Raw genomic sequence first — 21095 nt, 5'->3', positions numbered from 1 at the left:
TTCTTACGCGAGTAGTCTGTTTACCACTGTTGGTATATTTTTCCTTACCGCTTGATGGTATTTTTTTTTTTTTTTTACCATTGTTGGTAGCTATTTAACTTTTTTATCCATTGTTTCAAATTTTTTTTTTCTGGTTGTTTTGTTGTTGTTGGAAGGAATTACAGCAGATAAGCCTTCAGGTTTTAAGAAGTGTGCAAAATGTGGACACTATTCCCACATCTGATGCCAACTCCTTGTGTCCCTCCTATTTAGGGCCTGAGCAATTACAGGCTTCCTGCTCTATTTGTAAGTTGTTGGATCCTACCACGTCAGGCACCAGATCAATCTCTTAGGATGCTACTCCCTCATAGCCCAAACCACTACCCAGAACCAGGTATGCATCACCTCTGGATCCAGTCCTACCTTTACTCCCATCGCCCTTCCCAAAAAGACTACGTTCTCACTCCGCCTCTTCCCCCTTGTCCAGAAGTCTCACAGAAGCAGGTGTGCATAGAATGATGAGGAAGTTTCTCCCAGCCCCTACCCCAGTGGGTCTGGAAGCCATAATGTGTACATCTCTGCCTACTCTGGCTCCTTCTCCGATCCGTCCTTCAGTTTTGGAGCCCTCAGATCCGAGTATCTGGATGCCATCTGTTTCAGATCCAGTGCCTTCTCTATTGGCTCCGAGCATATCAGAGTTGGAGGGCTCTCTGACCCAGAGCTTCATTGTCTGATCCGAGGGCTAAGGGTCGACTCCAAAGTTGTCGGAGCTGTCTCTGCTTCTCGGAACCTCACCGTTTTATAGCTCGGTTTTGACTCCTGCCTCGGGGTTGGTGTCTTCAGGTCAGAGGGAGCCATCAGTCCAGAAGCATATCTTCTTGGTGCTGATGGTTTCTTTCTCCCAAGGCATTCTGCCTTCGAGGTGGTGGAGAGAGTATTCTCAACTAGAGATCAGATGGCTCTTCCCCCTCGGATTTTCCTTCCGATTGGGTGATGTTGTGTTGTGAGCCTCAGCATTCTACTGCACAGGAGCAGCCAGCCCAAAGTCTCCAGGTAACACCACAGGGCATTGTTATCTCTTCCGATACTTCTCTGGAGCATGCCATTGAAGAAGTCCGTAGGAGGAGAAAGTGCAAGAAGAGGCAGTTGGACTCCCCTCAGGAATCTGTCATAGAAGATATGGATTTCAGTGAAGAGGGAGGTCCCCCAAGATCACCACATGACATCTCATTTGGAGACATTTTAGAAATCCTGAAACAATGGGGTCATTGGTCTACCAACAACCCTTCTCAAGAGGAATCTGTATTCCTGGAGGGTTTTGGTGCTGGCCCATCTACCTCCTGGTTGACTGTGCCTGCTGATGAGTTCATTGACTTAATCTCTCAGTGGACATGGAAGGAACCAGATTCTGTAGAGCCAGTCCGCAAGATACCAGATAGGATCCTGGCACCACGTAAAGCTAGTGACTTAGGATCCTGGCACCACGTAAAGCTAGTGACTTAGGATCCTGGCACCACGTAAAGCTAGTGACTTATGATCCTGGCACCACCTAAAGGTAGTGACTTAGGATCCTGGCACCGCCTAAAGGTAGTGACTTAGGATCCTGGCACCACATAAAGGTAGTGACTTAGGATCCTGGCACCACATAAAGGTAGTGACTTCTGGAGCAAAGGAATTCCAGTAGGTGCTATGGTCCTGGCGGCAGCCACCAAGAAAGAAATTGTGGAAAAGAGTTATGTCCACCCCCCCTAACACGGACAGTTTGGCTCCCACATTTTTCAGGGACATCCCTCTGGGATAGAGGACTTTAACTGCTCATTGTGTTGGTTGATACTTTGTGTTATGATCTTGGAAATGAAATGCTTCTGAGGTGCCTTTTTACATACCATCAGACAAGCAGTAGAAGGGGCATAGTGCCATAACCCCATTGCAGGGAGGTGATTATTATCAGGCAGGGAGATGTAGATGTGGGCATTCCTGTTTTCAACACCTCACATCTCTGGAGAAATTAACAGGGTGGAGGGCTCTCTGAGCGACTCTTCCGGCATTTAGTTTAATGGATTTGCTTGGCCACAAGTTAACACTCCACGGATTAGCCTGTTAGCCAGTTGGGGTAATGCACTTCTCTCCCTTTTCTGCCAAGCTCAGCAGTGCTATGAGGTGGTTGACCCTCCTGCATGTGGCACGGGCTTTTCCTGTACACAATCCCATTATTCCCAGATCACATTATACAGTCTAGATAAGAAAGAGCAAACATCATTGTTTGTTGTTGACAAAAATAGTAGTTTCAGGCTCTAAAATTTTTGGCAGTTCATAAGTCTCCTGGTTCAGGCCAAGAATGTTGCTGTTGATTTAAGGAATTACCTGGTTTTACCTCCGGCCCTGCCCCCTTCTGAGATGGTGCTAGAAACCATTACGTTTGGTAGTACTGTATCTGTAAGTGAAAATGGCTCTTGGTTTGGGTTGAGTGATTAACTTTATTGCAGTGGTAGGTTAGCTTATAGGAGATCATTGACTTATCTTAGAGACTGAAATTTTGAGCACATATCAGTTATGTTTGCACATCATTTGCATTGTGGAAGGCTGGATTGTTTGATATAGAACAGGCTACTCAAATAGCTCCTTTAAGAAGTTATTTTCTGTCCGTTCTCTATTTTGAAGACCCTCATCCTTCCATGAGATTTTAACTTCATAGCTGATTGGCTTTGTTTCTGCTGTTGTGTAGGATTGTTGAAAATGTTTGTAGTGTTCATTAGTTCTGCTCACAAGTTGTTTTGAGCTCTAGATCATTGTGTTTAGGGTACCATATCTGGTCGGTCTTAAAATTTAGTGTGTTTCTCAAGGTGAACTAACATTTCTTTCAGAATGACATCTCCAAACAGGGATAAATAAAACAGAAATAAAATCTTAAAGTTTTTCTGGATGCTGACTGGTAGTGAAGATGAATCCAACCAAGGTCCAGTCAAGCAGGATTTCCGGTACATTGTGTGATGTAATGAATAAAAATGTGATGTGCTTTATGTGCAGGTTAAAAAATGCTCAACTTCCAGTACTTAACCTGGGCTCTCAAGGCCTTGTGCCCCTTCCAATTTTTAACAGTTTCTCACGGATAGCATTTTCCACTGTATTTTTGAGCCAGTGATTAACAACAGTGTGTGAGGTAAGGCCACCTTGAGCATATCTCTTGTAGGACAGTCTGTCCCGTTAATGTTTTTCTAGTAAATTGCAGCATAGTAGAACCCTTTTAGTTTTGTGATATTTACCACAGCAGAATTCTTTTCTTAACTACCATCTTCAGTCACTTCAATTTTTCAGTCTGTTCTTTGAGCACACAGGTTAACAGCTACCCTACGCGTACTTAAACTCACTTACTGCCTTCATTTTCCACCCACATTAATCAGTTCTGTGGAGGTTATCTGACCCTCACAATATCATTGGATTCTACATGCTACCTGAGTCTGGTGAGCTCAGCAGGGCCAAGCCGAGACTAAACCATGTTATGTTAGTGAGGGGAGTTCTCAGTTAGCGAAGGCACTTGCATGAAAAAAAGGGCGTTCTGATATATTTAAGATCCTTAACATTTATTATTATTAGAACTTAAACTTTAGTTTTATAGTTTATAATTTTCATTTTATGCAGTTGGCTGTTTCTGGCTTCTCCTTCTTTTTTCAGTTTATATTTTGATGAATCTTTATTAGTATTCTGCAGAAAAATGTAGCATGAAACAAGTTTGCTGTTATACACCCTTTTCTTTATTTTTTTCTGTAGAGAGTAACTGTGAGCAGTTGTGGGCAGAGTAGCTGTGAGCGGTTGTGGGCAAAGGTTATGGGTAGAGTAAATGTGAGAGGTTATGTGCACTCTTCCAGTCATACTGACATTTGACTGTGGTACGTACAGTCATGTCAGTGACCTCTGAATTGGTTTCCTTAGTCTGGTTGGGCCACAAGCATCATATTAGCATATGATATGGAAACGTACACTTGTGCAACAGCTGTATCTTAACTTTGATAGGCCATTTGAACCAGTGCTGTTTATCCCTGGTGCCTGACCTTGTAGCATGGACCATTGCCTGGAAATTAGTTCATAGGTAAATACTAAGCTAGCTATCCTTCATACGTTGATAGATGAATACTAGGTTAATTGCCCTGAAGGGTTGTTTTAAGTTTAGCCAGTAACCCATGGTCAGAACCAGACTCTTGTAGGTCTGTGAGGTGAAGACCGTAACCTTTATACCAAACCCATCCACGTCCTCTCCCTCTTGTCCCTGTGGAACATTTTAAGCCTAGCCCATTTCCCTTGTTGTGAATCAAACCCTGTGAAGTGACATTCAGCTGAATTACAGTGTGTGTGTGTGTGTATATATATATATATATATATATATATATATATATATATATATATATATATATACACATTACAGTGGTAGCTAGTACTGAAGTAGTGCTACAAAACATTTTTAGAGCTTTAGTGTTTGATAGTTGTTGGACTTCTGTTTGTTTATGTGCTACAGGAGTGTTTTGTTACTTTAAGTGGTTAAGTTTGGTTAAGTATGTAATTACATCTGAAAAGCTTGCTCCTTTCTTTTCTTTTCATCTAGGTGGTTATTACCATGGCAAACTAATTTTTCCCAGAGAGTTTCCCTTCAAACCTCCTAGTATATATATGATAACACCTAATGGAAGATTCAAATGTAATACAAGGTAAGCATGGTATATTTGATTTTTTTGTTTGTTTTATGGGTATTTAAAGTGCACTTTTAGCAAACAATTTGTAGACAAAATGGCAGAAGTCCCTCAGACTTTTGATAATGCTAACACCTTCAAGTCCTGCGTTGACAGATGGTCAGTAGTTTGGCACGTGGAATGCAGGTAGTATTACTGTGTTGTTGCATAGCAGCTGCATCTGTTATGCAAGCCCAGTGTTTTTAATGAACCTTGGATATCATCAAAAACCGCAGTTAAACTTCAGGGCAATAAGTAACATAATTTAGGCCATCTCATTCCATAATCTGACTGATTTTCTTTCAGTTTATTGCTTGCATTCCTCAGTAGCAAAGCTTGGATTTTAACAGTTAGTGTGGAAAAACTCAAATGAGTCTCTACGTCTTCTGATCTTTTCTTTCTGACAGTTTGTCTATCTTAAAATATTTTGCCTTGCTTTAAATGATAGTAGTATACAGAAGTCTTCCTGCTTAGTCTGGCTTCATTCACCCATGCATGCATGCTCTGATTTTTAAAGAGGATATGTCATTGATTTTGAAAGGACTTTTGAGTTTTTCACTGTTTTCCAACAAAGCATTAGTACACACCCTCTTCAGTTATTTTGTAAAAAGCTAAATATGAGAATGATATGACTTACAGGTAGAAATTTTTGAAGTCCGCAAATTTGCAGATGGACCTGCAGGATTAAAAACATCTAGATGAAACACCTTTTTGTAATCTAGATCAACTTGTGAGATAATCATTTTTTTAAGTGTACTTATAATAATTCGTTGGATTATAGATGTACTGTTTTCACTTGCTGTAAAATGTATGCATTTAACTGTGCTAACCAGACTCACACATTTCTAGTCTTACTTTTGTAGGATTATGCGACTTTAATTACATGGTCAACAGTTCTGTTTTGTTCCACTTTGTTACTTTTAGATCTGTAACTTGTAGATTGTCCTTCTCTGTCTGGCCTAGTTTGTGGTAAAAACGATTCATGGACCAGTTCACTTGCCAGAGTAACAAAAAAAAAAAAAAAAAAAAAAAAACAGACACAAATTCATTTCTTCAATCATATGTAAGCAGGGCAGACCCTCACAAATGGAAATTGAGCAAGGGGGTCTTCCAGGAATTGATCCAGTTGTGGGGAGCACCTAAAATAGATCTGTTCGCCTCCCTTCAAAATGGACAACCAAACAAATTCTACTTCGAAGCTCCTTGCAATCAAGTTTGGAAAGCAGATGCATTTTCAATCCAGTGGGCGGGAATGTTCCTTTATACCTTTACACTGATAGCCATGGTAATGCTTAAGATTCAGAAGGACTCTTCCGAAATAATTGTGGTGACTCCAGTTTGGCCCAGGCAATACTGGTTTTCCTTTCTTGTGTAATTAGCCAAAGGCAATTGCCGCAAGCTTTTTCATAGACTGGATCTGCTCACACAAGTGTGTTTGATGCACTCCAATCTCTAAAGTGTTCAACTGATTGGCCTGTATGATTCTGTTTTTAGCCATTCAAAGAATGAACAGCAGGTACTGAAGGAGGCAAGAAAACCTGCTTCTAGGAAATATGTGGGAAAGTGAGAAGAAATTGTAGTTGGTGCTCAGCCAATGACCAGGGTCCTGTCCGGGATTATATACTGCTGATACTCAAATATTTGTGAGAGTCCATATCCTGTGGCCTCTGTTGTTGTTAATTTATTTTTGAAGATTGTAAAATTATTATTGTTAAATGTTTTGTAATAATTTGGAGCTTTTCTTCCCGAGCCTCCGTTGAAAATGGGCTTCTACCCATTTGGACTTTACTGGTATTCAATTGTCAATAAATAAATCTGTGTCTTCACTTGAGTTAGTTAGCAGATAAATGGCAAGTGAAATTAAGGTAGCTCCTTCACTGTAGAAATTGAGAAAAGAGCCGTTGCTGATTTGACACTGTGATTTGTATAGACGTTGTAGTGCTAGTAGGTACAGCAATGTCTTTAAGCTGCATGTCAACAGATCATTTAGGGTGGGGTTAAGTAAGTTGTACAAATTTAAATACTCTGAGGGTCACCATGCCCTCCATTCTCCCATGCTACACTTCCAATTAAACTAGATTTGTAATTATTAAGAGGTACCAGGAAAGAGCAGGTGTAGTGAATCCTGGACTCAAGCTTATTTCTTTGTCCGATAGAGCTACCTAAGCACCATGAGGAGATGTAAGCAGGTTTATACATATTAAATCACAGCTTCACAGTGTGTATGCTTGTTGGTCTACTGATAAATATAAATAGTATGCTTTTAAAATCCTTCATCCTATTGATGTGCTTTTATTTAGTCCACTTCAGTACCTAGGGTCTTTTCTTGGTGCATTGTCTTCCTCATTTTCAACAAGGTAAGTATCTTAAAATGGCACAAACTAAACTGATTAAAACAGCCTGCACATCTTTGCTTCTGACTGTTGCAACAGTGGAGAACAAATACTTCCATGTTACAAACAGTATGTATAAATCTCTCCTTTCCTTTTAGGAATTTAACAGTGAGTAAAACCTGGCAATTTGGTATTCTAAAGGAATGAAGTATTTACTGTCACCCAGGAGCAGATAGTGACCCCCCCAAATAGTCAGTCTTGACAACTTAAATGAACTTGACAATACCATAGCATCCCACTATCCAACAGATTCTTCAACACCCCAGCCATATCCCCCAACCACATCATTGCTTAATCTATCTTAACCTCCCATTCCACTTCAAAGCCATCATCCGAGTTCAAGATCTGCTAAATTAAACTGATCATTATTAAAACCCAGTTTTCCACACTTTGCAGTAAGTTGCTTGTCCTTCACTCTCCCTCTCACTTAACCTTTTCCAGCCTGACTTTGACGACCAAAACCATCACACCTACTTAAAACTTTAATTTATCTTGCCATGCACACTTTAGAACAGGCTCCCTTGTGAAGCAAAGTCCATCCCTAAGCCTATTTAAGTGTCACCTGACCCATGGATGGGAAATCAGAAATTTACCCCTGATCTGGTCCCCTTGTCTCTGGTAGACAGAGCCAGACAGTAATGCCTAGACTAACATAACCCCACATAACCTATAGAAACTTCCTAACATAGCTCCTCCTAATATACACCCAAGAAACATGTGGACACGTTTGGGTTGAATTGCACAATTAGGCTTATAAATGGCCCCTGGTGGTCGTTAGCCCAGTATGTACCTGTTATCATATGCCCAAAAGCTTTTTCACCCTCCTCCAGTATGCAGTCACTACCCATTTGTTAATAATTGTCCTGCTGTTGACATTTAGGAAAAAAATGGTTTACAAACGTATCGCCAGATATAGTCAGAAATATGATGACCGAAATAGCATGTGTTTTGTCCCTTCACAGCAGCTGTTTTTCCATTCACAGTGAATAAATAGTGGAAACACAATAACTGGAATAATCCCTGCCATTAACGCACAACGCTGCTTAACTTCATTACTTAGTCAGACTCCTGATACTTTTTTTCAGCTCTTACCTCCTAGGTAGGACTCTGCCTGCTCTACTCCCCTACCCTGCCCTCATTACCACCCATCCCTAGCTCATTTCCTTTATACTTAAACTTACCACACCCAAACACCATCCTTCAGCCAGTCACGCAAACAACCACCACCACCCGTCCCCTTCCTTTGCTCTGTAATTACATACTGTGCACACAGTACCTCCCCACTCACAAAGTTACTACAGTCCATCCTACCAATATACTATCAGGACCCCTACACATTCCACAGGGTTATCTGTATACACTCCTACCACTTCTAATAAACCAAACATGTACTCCCATCAAATAATTTTAACACTAGCACTCACCATCACAGCCCATCTAACCTCACCGTATTTCAACAACATTACAAACCCCAGCGTAAGTCACCCCACCTCAGCCTCACCTCCAGCAGTCACTAACTGTCCCTTACTCGTCTCACCCTCACTCTTTAACCATACCACCTATGACCTATACCCCTACAAACTCCTCGATTATCAACGCAAATCTAGCGTATCCATCAGTGGCGGCTGGTGACTTCCAATCAAAGGGGGGCTGCAGGAGACAGCTGGATGGGTGGGGCCAACAGGAAGGGGTGTGACCAGCAAAATGGGTGGGGCCATAGTACAGTGGGATCAATGCTGGACATGCTTACCAATTTACGATACAAAATGCCCTGATAGATATCCTAACCTCCATAAAGACTCATAGTTGGCCAAAATACCATCATACTGTAACCATTGTCATAGCCAGACATTCTCAAGAGTAATTTCCTTATTTCTATGCACATTATATTTTAAGCAATTATGTACTTTTTCAGAAAAAGACACATATGGAGCAGAACCAAGCAAATGCAAGTTAGAGTACCACTAAACAGAAATGATATTCCAGGCATTCCATTTTACATGTACTGATTCTGAAGTACCACAGATACTGAGTTAACACCACAGTTTATGTGTACACTGCCTGCTTATTTTTTAGATTATTATTAGTAAGCCCAAGCAATGTATTTTCTTAATTCTATAGGTGCTCTGAAACAATACTGCCAAAAAAATGGAACTGCAGTGGTCGTGGTAATGACACCCCAGAAATACTATTACGCTCAGACCTCTTGTTCTGGGAAAAATGTTAAGAGTACAACAAATGAGAAAAATATAAACACTGCTATTACTAATAATACAAGTTTATTTCTTTTAAATACAGACACACACACACACACACACACACACACACACACACACACACACACACACACACACACACACACCATTAATTCTGCTCTTATGGTCTTAAACACATTCAGGCCCTTTGTTAAGAAGTAAGCACATCAACAGCTGCTTTAGATAAGTGTCACTACTGACTGCTTACTTCTGCTAACCAGTAAGGTGCACTAAATATGATCACAAGTACATACCCTGCCCTGTCATAAAACTATAAAAATCAGTCCTGTCTTCCTGCTGAGACTAGCAAGCTATTCATCTGATAGACATTCTGTCACCAACTTCATTCAAGAGTGTAAAATCATTTATGACTTAAAAAGCCACTTAATTTGAGCTGCTATTTTGGGGTAGGAATAGAATCCACAGCCTTCTGATCTTCCAGCATCAAATAAGGGTAGTTACATATTCAGCTCTTAACACTAGTCTGTGTATAATCTGTTATCTTTTGTATACTCTGCATCCTTTCTTTAAAAGTTGGTGCCATATAACCTGAAGCTAGCATGATTCACTGGAGTGTATTAAACCACTGCAGTATACTGTTAATTATTAATTTGTTCATCTCAAGAAGATAAAACCTCCTATATAAATATGTGACATTTACTACTCACTGTGATGAGGCTGAAACTGAAAATTGAGCAGCTGGTCTCAGTGCATAATGTCCCACAACAAGTTACCTTACGTTTTGCTACTACAGGTGTAGAAACCAAGACTACAAAATGTGTAAACATTTATTCTTAGAGGATATAGGGGAAAAAAAGAAAGTGCATTTGCTAGCATACCTTCACTGGAATTACAAAACAGATTCAAAGTTGTAATTTAAATTTTATCTATGCTCAGTCACTGTGAACTGTAGTAAGTCACCTCTTTCTAAAAGCATTTTGCTGCAGAAAAGTACCATGCCTCAAAGAAAGGTAGCTTGTGCAAATGGCTAGCAAGTAATGAATTAGGTCTGACTGCTGTGCTGTATATCCAAGACTCGACAAGTATTGAAGTATAAGGGATTTTTAGCTTTTTGTAGTACAATCTATACTTTGTATCTCTTTTCCACCTCTGTAGTTTTATTTCTAGCTCCTTGTTCATTATTAATGAGTTTCCACCCTTTTATTACCCCGCAATCTGTTAAAATAAGGAAAATTATAAGCGTAATAAAAGGTTATGGCAGGACAAGTAAGCATAATACAACTTTAAAAGTGTGTGTGTGTGTGTGTGTGTGTGTGTGTGTGTGTGTGTGTGTGTGTGTGTGTGTGTGTGTGTGTGTGTGTGTGTGTGTGTGATTCTCTCCCTCTGTTATATTATAGGTGTTGGTCTTTCTTCTGAGTTGACCTTAAATCACATGCTGAACTGTAACATCACCTCTGTTGAAAAATAGCCTGATGTTAAGTTGTCTATCTCGCCTTCATTCTTGCTGGATGGGTTCGGAGCCGACCTCGGCTCCGACTCAGCCACTCTAAAGCTCGAGAGTTGGTTCCACCGGCTCGAGGCTCCCCTTATATCCCACAATGCTAGGCGATAGTTACCTCAGATCTCGTTTGCCGCTACAGCTTCGAGGTTGGTTGTTCTACCGGTTCCTGGTGAGTTTAAGCTTTTTCTATTAAAAGTTACTGTGTTTCCCCCTTTTTTAGTTTAATTATTGTCAAATTAGTGTAGTTCATTGAACTTTATCCCCGACCTAATTTTTTCCCGTTTTTTCTTTAAAAGAACTTTTAGTTCTTCCCTTGGGCCTTGGGCCTTCCCTTCCCTAGGGAGTGTTTGTGTAGTTTAAGCTACTGTTTATTGTACTTTATTGTACTTTATTTTTTAGTATTTTTACTAAAATAATTTTTTTTGACAGGGTATAACTGGTGTGTTTGAGTGTGTGTTTGTGTTCACCAGTTAGGCTATGTCTAAAGAAGCAAAGGTCTCGATTCAAGAAGTGTGATGCGTGCTGTCAGAAAATGTCTCTGACAGACGCTCACACTTCTTGTGTCTATTGTCTGGGGCCTTTGCACCTGCAGGACTCCTGTGCTGTCTGCCATGGCTTCAGCCCCAGGGTCCTGCAGGAAAGAAAAAACAAGCTCATATTGAGAGGCTTGTTGAAGCCTGAGGATTCCCTGTCTGTCTCAACAGGAAGCCCTCCAAGGCATCGAGGTCTTCGGCTCCGGCTTCTGAGCCGAGACCTCAGGTTGTTCAACCTTTGCCTTTATCGGCTCTGGCTGGAGCCGATAAGACTCAGTCCACAGTTTCTGTGGCTCTCGGCCGGAGCCGAGGTTATCGATACCCGTGTCGGCTCCGACAAGATCTTGAGCCGACAACCAGAAAGAGGTCTAGGTCACCTTCTCTTGGCTCCGTTCATTCGGCCCAGGATCTCCCCTGCTGTCTGAACGGAGCCAAAGGTCTCATTCCTCTAGGTCATCGAGGTTGTCCGATCATGACCTTCAGAGGGTGGTGAGTCGACTACTCAAGTCTGAGGCACTAGCCCAGATGCTTCAGAGCCCGACTCATCAGTCGGTGCCTGTCCCGGTCCATCAACTCCTTCCTCGCCGACTCTTTTGAGCTCGGGCGGGTCGTCGGAACCGAGACTGTGGTTACCGGAGCCGAGACAATTGTCTTCGGCTCCGTCGTCGGCTCCGTTTTCTTCCATGGAGGAATCTCGGCGCCGGACTTTCGTCGGCTCGAGGGTGAGTGGCATCGGACCCTTGTCCGACCCCCTCTCCTCTCGGTGCCGGCGCTGGTGAGTTCGGCTCCCTCGAGCCATCACTGTCGGTGCCGAGGGGTCCTTAGCTCCTCGGGCGGGGACCTCTGGCTCTGCCTGACAGGGGTGCTGAGGTCATGCGGAGTGTGTTAGAGCCTGGCTCTACTCCACAGTCGGCTCCGTCAGCCCCTCCCTCTATGCTGCCGCAGGGTAAGTCGACTCACTCCCTCATCCCTGACCGCAGAGAGCCAACTCCTCAGGAGCTCCCTTTGGGATTTCATCCTCTTCGAGGCCTCTCCTGATTTGGCAGAAGAGCCCCTCGGAAGAGGAAGTGCAAGAGGAAGCACATTGACTCACCTGAGTCTATCACGTGACACAGATCTGGATGATTCTGAGGGTTCCCCGTTCCCCTTCTGAAGATGTCTCATTTGCAGACATTCTGGAGATCCTTAAACAGAGGGAAATTGGCCAGCCCTCAACCCTTCGGAGGACGAATCTGTGTATCTTGAGGCGTTTGGCTCTCGTCCTTCCACCTCCTGGGTGTCCCCGACCCCCTCATGCAGGTGGTTGCAAAAAGGCATGGACGGCTCCTGATTCAGTGGACCCCACTCCCAGGAGACCCTCCAAATTCATCACAGCTCCATCAGACAAGGAATTTTTATCAAAGGTCTCTGTGGATGCTATGGTGGTTGCTGCCGCCACAAAGAAGGAACTGGCTGATCCTTCAGTGCCTGCCCATCCACCTAACAAGGAATCTAGGTCCATGGATAGGGGAAGCGGATGTTCTCCTCAGCGACATTTACTATGCTGAATTACCTGTGCCATTTCACTCGTCTTCAAAGAGACTTGATCAAAGGTGAAATGCTGAAGGACCCTACAGCTGCGGGTTTCCAAGAGAAAATGAACACGCAGCTGGCTATCATAATTCTATTTCCAACTCCTCCATGCCTCCTCTCTTATGCGGCCGATGGAGCAGAGCCAAGAGGAACAGGGTAGCCTTGATGAGGCACGCCTGGATCTTGACTATGCAATTTTGGAACCTTTCAAGGCGTCTTTCACGAACTCCCCTTTTGATGGATCATCTCTTTTGGTCCACAAGTGAAAGAAACCCTGACTAGGTGCGAGACTGATGGCAAGACCCTTTCTGCCGTCGGAGTCCGTTTTCTACTCCTTCTAGGCCTTACCCCAAAGGCCAGAAGGGGAAAGATGTGGTTCGTAAACAATCCCAAGGGACTTCGCCTGACGACAGAGTCGGTTCCCGCCAGAGGCAGAGGGGAACAACAATGGTAGCGCCCTAGAGGCAGAGGGGTCCGCAGAACCAGGGCAATCGAAGCGTTCTCCGATAAGCCCTTTCAGCATCCCTGAGGTGTTGCCGGACGTCCCATCTCCGGAGGCAGCCGCGGGAAGATTGTCACTGTACCCAGAAGCCTGGCTATCCTTGACACAAGACAAATGGGTACAGTCCATCATTTCGAAGGTTATTCTATTCCCTTTCTTCGTTTTCCAAATCAGTCAAAAATCCCTTCCAGATGTTCCACCGCTCAAAGGGATCTTGCAGCTTTGGAAATTTCAAAACTGCTTGCAAAAGAGCTATTCAGCCAGTGCCAGCAGACCAACTAGGATCGGAATCTACTCAAGGTTCTTTTTAGTTCCAAAGAAAACAGGGGACTGGAGACCAATTTTGGATCTCAGTATCTTGAACAGATCAGTCAAGAAAACAAGATTTGGATGGTCACGCTGCAATCCATTCTTCTATTGGGAAAAACTGGATGTGCTCTATAGACCTTCAGGGCGTACTATCACATAAAATGAACAGGCGCTCCAGAAGATTCCTCCGCTTCAGGCTGGGAACCAGTCATTTTCAATTCAGGGCCCTGCCCTTTGGTCTCACCACTGCCCCGGGTGTTTACCAAATGCATGGCAGTGGTAGCTTCTCACCTGAGGCGACAAGGATTCCAGGTTTTTCCATATTTGGTCGACTGGCTCCTCACAGCTACCACCAAACATCTCCTTCTGATGGCCAGAGATTACACTTTTATCTGTCAAAGACTGGGTATCTCAATAAATTAAAAGTCTGTTTTGGTACTATTACCTACATAGGCAAAATTAGATACTGTAAACATGTCTGCAACACTAACGAACCAAAGGATATCAGACATTCAAAAATTGGTATCACTTCTCAACAACAACAGAGCCAAAGCCAGGTTAGTTCTAAAGGTGTTGGGAATCATGGCATCCTTCCATTGGCCAGATACCACATGCGGATCCTTCAGTGGATGCTCTTTTCTCAATGGTCATACCAGGAACTTCCAATGTCTCACACCATTATGATCACGCAAGCGTGCAAAAGCATCTCATGTGGTGGATGTCTAGCTCCTGTTGGGAAGACCATTTGTTCCACCTCCTCCGGTTGCTACTCTGACAACGGATGCCTCCCTGATCGGGTGGGGGCATTATCAGGGCAGGACAGTCCAGGGCACATGGCAGCCAAACGAATGCCACTTGCACATAAATGTTCTGGAGATGAGAGCAGTGCTTTTAGCGTTGCAAGCCCTTCAACACTCTCTTCCCTTGGGAGCGATTGCAATCCAGACAGACAATATGTCTGTAGTGTGGTACATCAACAAACAAAGCGGAACCAGATCATACCCCTGTGTCGAGAAGCACTCAGACTGTGGCAATGAATTTCTTCTCAGCGTTTTCTGATAACATCCCGGAAGTCCAATCACATTGCGGACAAGTTGAGCAGAGCTATTCTCATGCCTGTGGTCTCTGAAAGACTCTGTAGTGAGAGAGATTTTTCTCAAGTGGGGTCAGCCTTGCTGCGATCTTTTTGCTACTCCCCAAAACAGCAAGTGCAGAGAATACTTCACTCTATTCCCTTTACCAGGCCAACCCAGCAGGGGCGCGCTAGTCCAAGTTTGGCCACGGGGACTTCTGTATGCATTTCCTCCTTTCCCACTGATCTCTCAAGTAATACAGAAAGCTATCGCTCAGAAGGCCTCATTGATCCTCATTGCTCCTTACTGGCCTCGACAAGTGTGGTTCCCCTTTCTGCATCGATTTTTTTTGGCGACCGTGGAATCTGGACCTAGTTCCAGATCTTTTGATCCATCAGTCGGGTCAGTTTCATCCCTCCCCTCTCTGAACCTCACTGCTTGGTTCCTCCACTTCCAACCGTAGCCAGGCTTCCTCAATTATCTCACTCTGTTAGAGATATTTTGATAGCTTCCATAAATCTTCCACTCGAAGATTTATTTGAGTAAGTGGAAACGATTTTCATATTGGGCACAAGGAAAGGCGAGATCCTTTCACAGCTCCATCCAACTAGTCCTCGATTTTCTTGCTGAACTCTTCCATGCAGGTTCATCTCCATCTACTCTTAAGGTTCAATAGCTATTTCTAATTTCCATGTGGGTATTTCTGAATCTGCCCTAATGTCCCACAAACTCTGCAAAGCCTTTTTGAAAGGAGTTTTTCTTCTCAGACCTCCTGTAAGAAATCCTCCTTCTCCTTGGGACCTAAATTTAGTTCTTGCTTCTTTGATTCTTTCCCCGAACCTGCAGCTTCATGTTCCTTAAAGTTATTATCATGGAAAACTCTCTTTCTGGTGGCTATCACATCAGCTAGAAGAATTTCAGAACTTCAAGCACTCAGTTATGTCTCCTTACCTTGTGTTCCATAAGGACAGAGTTTCCTGAACTAACCCGTCCTTTTTGCCTAAGGTGGTTTCAACATCAAATCTAAACCAATGCATTGACCTCCCTGTCTTTTTCAAATAGGTCTGAACAAAAATTACACTGTCTGGATGTTCATCGTCAATTAAGGTACTACTTGGACAGGACGAAACAATTCAGAAAATCTGATCAGCTGTTTGTCTCCGAAAGCAGAAAGGGACTTCAGTTTCAAAGGTATCTTTATCCAGATGGCTAACATCTCTGATTACCCTTGTTTATGAGATTAGACACCAAAACTGCCTAATAAGCCTAAAGCCCATTCCACCAGAGCTTTGGCAAGACAGACTGCCTATTGACACCATTTGTGCAGCGGCTACTTGGGCTACTCCTCACACTTTTATTTCCCATTATAAGTTGGATTTAGCTTCTAGGCATAGAGCTAATTTTGGTTCCACTGTTCTCAGGAGTCTGTTTAGGCCACCGGGACATCCCATCCAGCAAGAATGAAAGATAGACAACTTAACATATAGAAGTTATGTTCTTACCATAACGTTCCATGTTAGTTGTCTTCACCCTCCTTCCCCTGGCCTGGACAGACCTAGAGGAGTTGTGATCGTGACCTCTCTTTCTACCACCTCTTTCTTAGCTATATGCTATTATGCATATTTCTTGTTTCAGAATGTAGGTCACCCTTCTTCTTCCTGTTGTTAGAGGTGGATTCTGTTTTTTACAGTTATACTGTTTCTGTTATAAGCTGGGGCTAGCTTACAAAGCATTGTGGGATGAGCCGGTGGGAACCAAAACCCATCCAGCAAGAAGGCGAGAAGACAACTAACATGGAGCGTTATGGTAAGAACATAACTTCTATTTATTTGCAAATAAATGTAAATAATTTCAGGATACTTATTGTATGCTCTCCTTCCCTCAGAATGCAAGAAAATGAATGAGTGGATCAGGCCCACATCAACAACTAACAGTGTAGCAGCTCTTCCTAATTTACTTTTGTAGGCATTTGTTTTATATATTATTCACAGTGTACCCTATTCTTGACTGTTGCAACAGTGGAGAACAAATACTTCCATGTTACAAACAGTATTTTCCTTTTAGGAATTTAACAGTGAGTAAACCTGGCAATTTGGTATTCTAAAGGAATGAAGTATTTACTGTCACCCAGGAGCAGATAGTGACCCCCAAATAGTCAGTCTTGACAACTTAAATGAACTTGACAATACCATAGCATCCCCATCATTGCTTAATCTATCTTAACCTCCCATTCCACTTCAAAGCCATCATCCGAAAGTTCAAGATCTGCTAAATTAAACTGATCATTATTAAAACCCAGTTTTCCACACTTTGCAGTAAGTTGCTTGTCCTTCACTCTCCTCTCCTCCTTTAACCTTTTCAGCCTTTTGACCACTCAAACCATCACACACCTACTAAAAATTTAATTTATCTTGCCATGCACACTTTAGAACAGGCTCCCTTGTGAAGCAAAGTCCATCCCTAAGCCTATTTAAGTGTCACCTGTCCCATGGATGGGAAATCAGAAATTTACCCTGATCTGGTCCCCTTGTCTCTGGTAGACAGAGCCAGACAGTAATGCCTAGACTAACATAACCCCACATAACCTATAGAAACTTCCTAACATAGCTCCTCCTAATATACACCCAAGAAACATGTGGACACGTTTGGGTTGAATTGCACAATATAAATGGCCTGGTGGTCGTGGTGGTCGTTAGCCCAGTATGTACCTGTTATCATATGCCCAAAAGCTTTTTCACCCTCCTCCAGTATGCAGTCACTACCCATTTGTTAATAATTGTCCTGCTGTTGACATTTAGGAAAAATGGTTTACAAACGTATCGCCAGATATAGTCAGAAATATGATGACCGAAATAGCATGTGTTTTGTCCCTTCACAGCAGCTGTTTTTCCATTCACAGTGAATAAATAGTGGAAACACAATAACTGGAATAATCCCTGCCATTAACGCACAACGCTTAGCAGCTTAACTTCATTACTTAGTCAGACTCCTGATACTTTTTTTCAGCTCTTACCTCCTAGGTAGGACTCTGCCTGCTCTACTCCCCTACCCTGCCCTCATTACCACCCATCCCTAGCTCATTTCCTTTATACTTAAACTTACCACACCCAAACACCATCCTTCAGCCAGTCACGCAAACAACCACCACCACCCCGGCTCTTTTGCTCTGTAATTACATACTGTGCACACAGTACCTCCCCACTCACAAAGTTACTACAGTCCATCCTACCAATATACTATCAGGACCCCTACACATTCCACAGGGTTATCTGTATACACTCCTACCACTTCTAATAAACCAAACATGTACTCCCATCAAATAATTTTAACACTAGCACTCACCATCACAGCCCATCTAACCTCACGTGTTCGATTTCAAACAACATTACAAACCCCAGCGTAAGTCACCCCACCTCAGCCTCACCTCCAGCAGTCACTAACTGTCCCTTACCGTCTCACCCTCACTCTTTAACCATACCACCTATGACCTATACCCCTACAAACTCCTCGATTATCAACGCAAATCTAGCGTATCCATCAGTGGCGGCTGGTGGCTTCCAATCAAACGGGGGGTGCAGGAGACAGCTGGATGGGTGGGGCCAACAGGAAGGGGTGTGACCAGCAAAATGGGTGGGGCCATAGTACAGTGGGATCAATGCTGGACATGCTTACCAATTTACGATACAAAATGCCCTGATAGATATCCTAACCTCCATAAAGACTCATAGTTGGCCAAAATACCATCATACTGTAACCATTGTCATAGCCAGACATTCTCAAGAGTAATTTCCTTATTTCTATGCACATTATATTTTAAGCAATTATGTACTTTTTCAGAAAAAGACACATATGGAGCAGAACCAAGCAAATGCAAGTTAGAGTACCACTAAACAGAAATGATATTCCAGGCATTCCATTTTACATGTACTGATTCTGAAGTACCACAGATACTGAGTTAACACCACAGTTTATGTGTACACTGCCTGCTTATTTTTTAGATTATTATTAGTAAGCCCAAGCAATGTATTTTCTTAATTCTATAGGTGCTCTGAAACAATACTGCCAAAAAAATGGAACTGCAGTGGTCGTGGTAATGACACCCCCGAAATACTATTACCAGACCACTTGTTCTGGGAAAAATGTTAAGAGTACAACAAATGAGAAAAATATAAACACTGCTATTACTAATAATACAAGTTTATTTCTTTTAAATACACACACACACACACACACACACACACACACACACACACACACACACACACACACCATTAATTCTGCTCTTATGGTCTTAAACACATTCAGGCCCTTTGTTAAGAAGTAAGCACATCAACAGCTGCTTTAGATAAGTGTCACTACTGACTGCTTACTTCTGCTAACCAGTAAGGTGCACTAAATATGATCACAAGTACATACCCTGCCCTGTCATAAAACTATAAAAATCAGTCCTGTCTTCCTGCTGAGACTAGCAAGCTATTCATCTGATAGACATTCTGTCACCAACTTCATTCAAGAGTGTAAAATCATTTATGACTTAAAAAGCCACTTAATTTGAGCTGCTATTTTGGGGTAGGAATAGAATCCACAGCCTTCTGATCTTCCAGCATCAAATAAGGGTAGTTACATATTCAGCTCTTAACACTAGTCTGTGTATAATCTGTTATCTTTTGTATACTCTGCATCCTTTCTTTAAAAGTTGGTGCCATATAACCTGAAGCTAGCATGATTCACTGGAGTGTATTAAACCACTGCAGTATACTGTTAATTATTAATTTGTTCATCTCAAGAAGATAAAACCTCCTATATAAATATGTGACATTTACTACTCACTGTGATGAGGCTGAAACTGAAAATTGAGCAGCTGGTCTCAGTGCATAATGTCCCACAACAAGTTACCTTACGCTTTGCTACTACAGGTGTAGAAACCAAGACTACAAAATGTGTAAACATTTATTCTTAGAGGATATAGGGGAAAAAAAGAAAGTGCATTTGCTAGCATACCTTCACTGGAATTACAAAACAGATTCAAAGTTGTAATTTAAATTTTATCTATGCTCAGTCACTGTGAACTGTAGTAAGTCACCTCTTTCTAAAAGCATTTTGCTGCAGAAAAGTACCATGCCTCAAAGAAAGGTAGCTTGTGCAAATGGCTAGCAAGTAATGAATTAGGTCTGACTGCTGTGCTGTATATCCAAGACTCGACAAGTATTGAAGTATAAGGGATTTTTAGCTTTTTGTAGTACAATCTATACTTTGTATCTCTTTTCCACCTCTGTAGTTTTATTTCTAGCTCCTTGTTCATTATTAATGAGTTTCCACCCTTTTATTACCCCGCAATCTGTTAAAATAAGGAAAATTATAAGCGTAATAAAAGGTTATGGCAGGACAAGTAAGCATAATACAACTTTAAAAGTGTGTGTGTGTGTGTGTGTGTGTGTGTGTGTGTGTGTGTGTGATTCTCTCCCTCTGTTATATTATAGGTGTTGGTCTTTCTTCTGAGTTGACCTTAAATCACATGCTGAACTGTAACATCACTCACCTCTGTTGATAAATAGCCTGATGTTAAGTTGTCTATCTCGCCTTCATTCTTGCTGGATGGGTCTCTAAAGCTCGAGAGTTGGTTCCACCGCTCGAGGCTCCCTTATATCCCACAATGCTAGGCGATAGTTACCTCAGATCTCGTTTGCCGCTACAGCTTTGGTTGTTCTACCGTTCCTGGTGAGTTTAAGCTTTTTCTATTAAAAGTTACTCTGTTTCCCCCTTTTTTAGTTTAATTATTGTCAAATTAGTGTAGTTCATTGAACTTTATCCCCGACCTAATTTTTTCCCGTTTTTTCTTTAAAAGAACTTTTAGTTCTTCCCTTGGGCCTTGGGCCTTCCCTTCCCTAGGGAGTGTTTGTGTAGTTTAAGCTACTGTTTATTGTACTTTATTGTACTTTATTTTTAGTATTTTTACTAAAGTAATTTTTGACAGGGTATAACTGGTGTGTTTGAGTGTGTGTTTGTGTTCACCAGTTAGGCTATGTCTAAAGAAGCATTCAAGAAGTGTGATGCGTGCTGTCAGAAAATGTCTCTGACAGACGCCACACTTCTTGTGTCTATTGTCTGGGGCCTTTGCACCTGCAGGACTCCTGTGCTGTCTGCCATGGCTTCAGCCCCAGGGTCCTGCAGGAAAGAAAAAACAAGCTCATATTGAGAGGCTTGTTGAAGCCTGAGGATTCCCTGTCTGTCTCAACAGGAAGCCCTCCAAGGCATCGAGGTCTCGCCCGCTTCTGAGCCGAGACCTCAGGTTGTTC

General features: G+C 42.4%; 1 protein-coding gene across 1 annotated transcript in view; it reads left to right on the top strand.

The window, feature by feature from the left end:
- Positions 1 to 21095, top strand: part of UBE2J2 (ubiquitin conjugating enzyme E2 J2) — a 404416-nt gene that overhangs the window by 95203 nt on the left and 288118 nt on the right. Inside the window, exon 4 of the mRNA XM_044063196.1 lies at positions 4577 to 4679. Within this exon, the coding sequence (XP_043919131.1) occupies positions 4577 to 4679 (103 nt within the window). The remainder of the gene's footprint in view (positions 1 to 4576; positions 4680 to 21095) is intronic.

This window comes from Protopterus annectens, chromosome 2.part1 (assembly GCF_019279795.1).
Source record: "Protopterus annectens isolate FY-2018-M chromosome 2.part1, PAN1.0, whole genome shotgun sequence".
In the NCBI taxonomy this organism is placed as follows: Eukaryota; Metazoa; Chordata; order Ceratodontiformes; family Protopteridae; genus Protopterus; species Protopterus annectens.
This window is presented reverse-complemented; position numbering and strand designations above follow the sequence as displayed.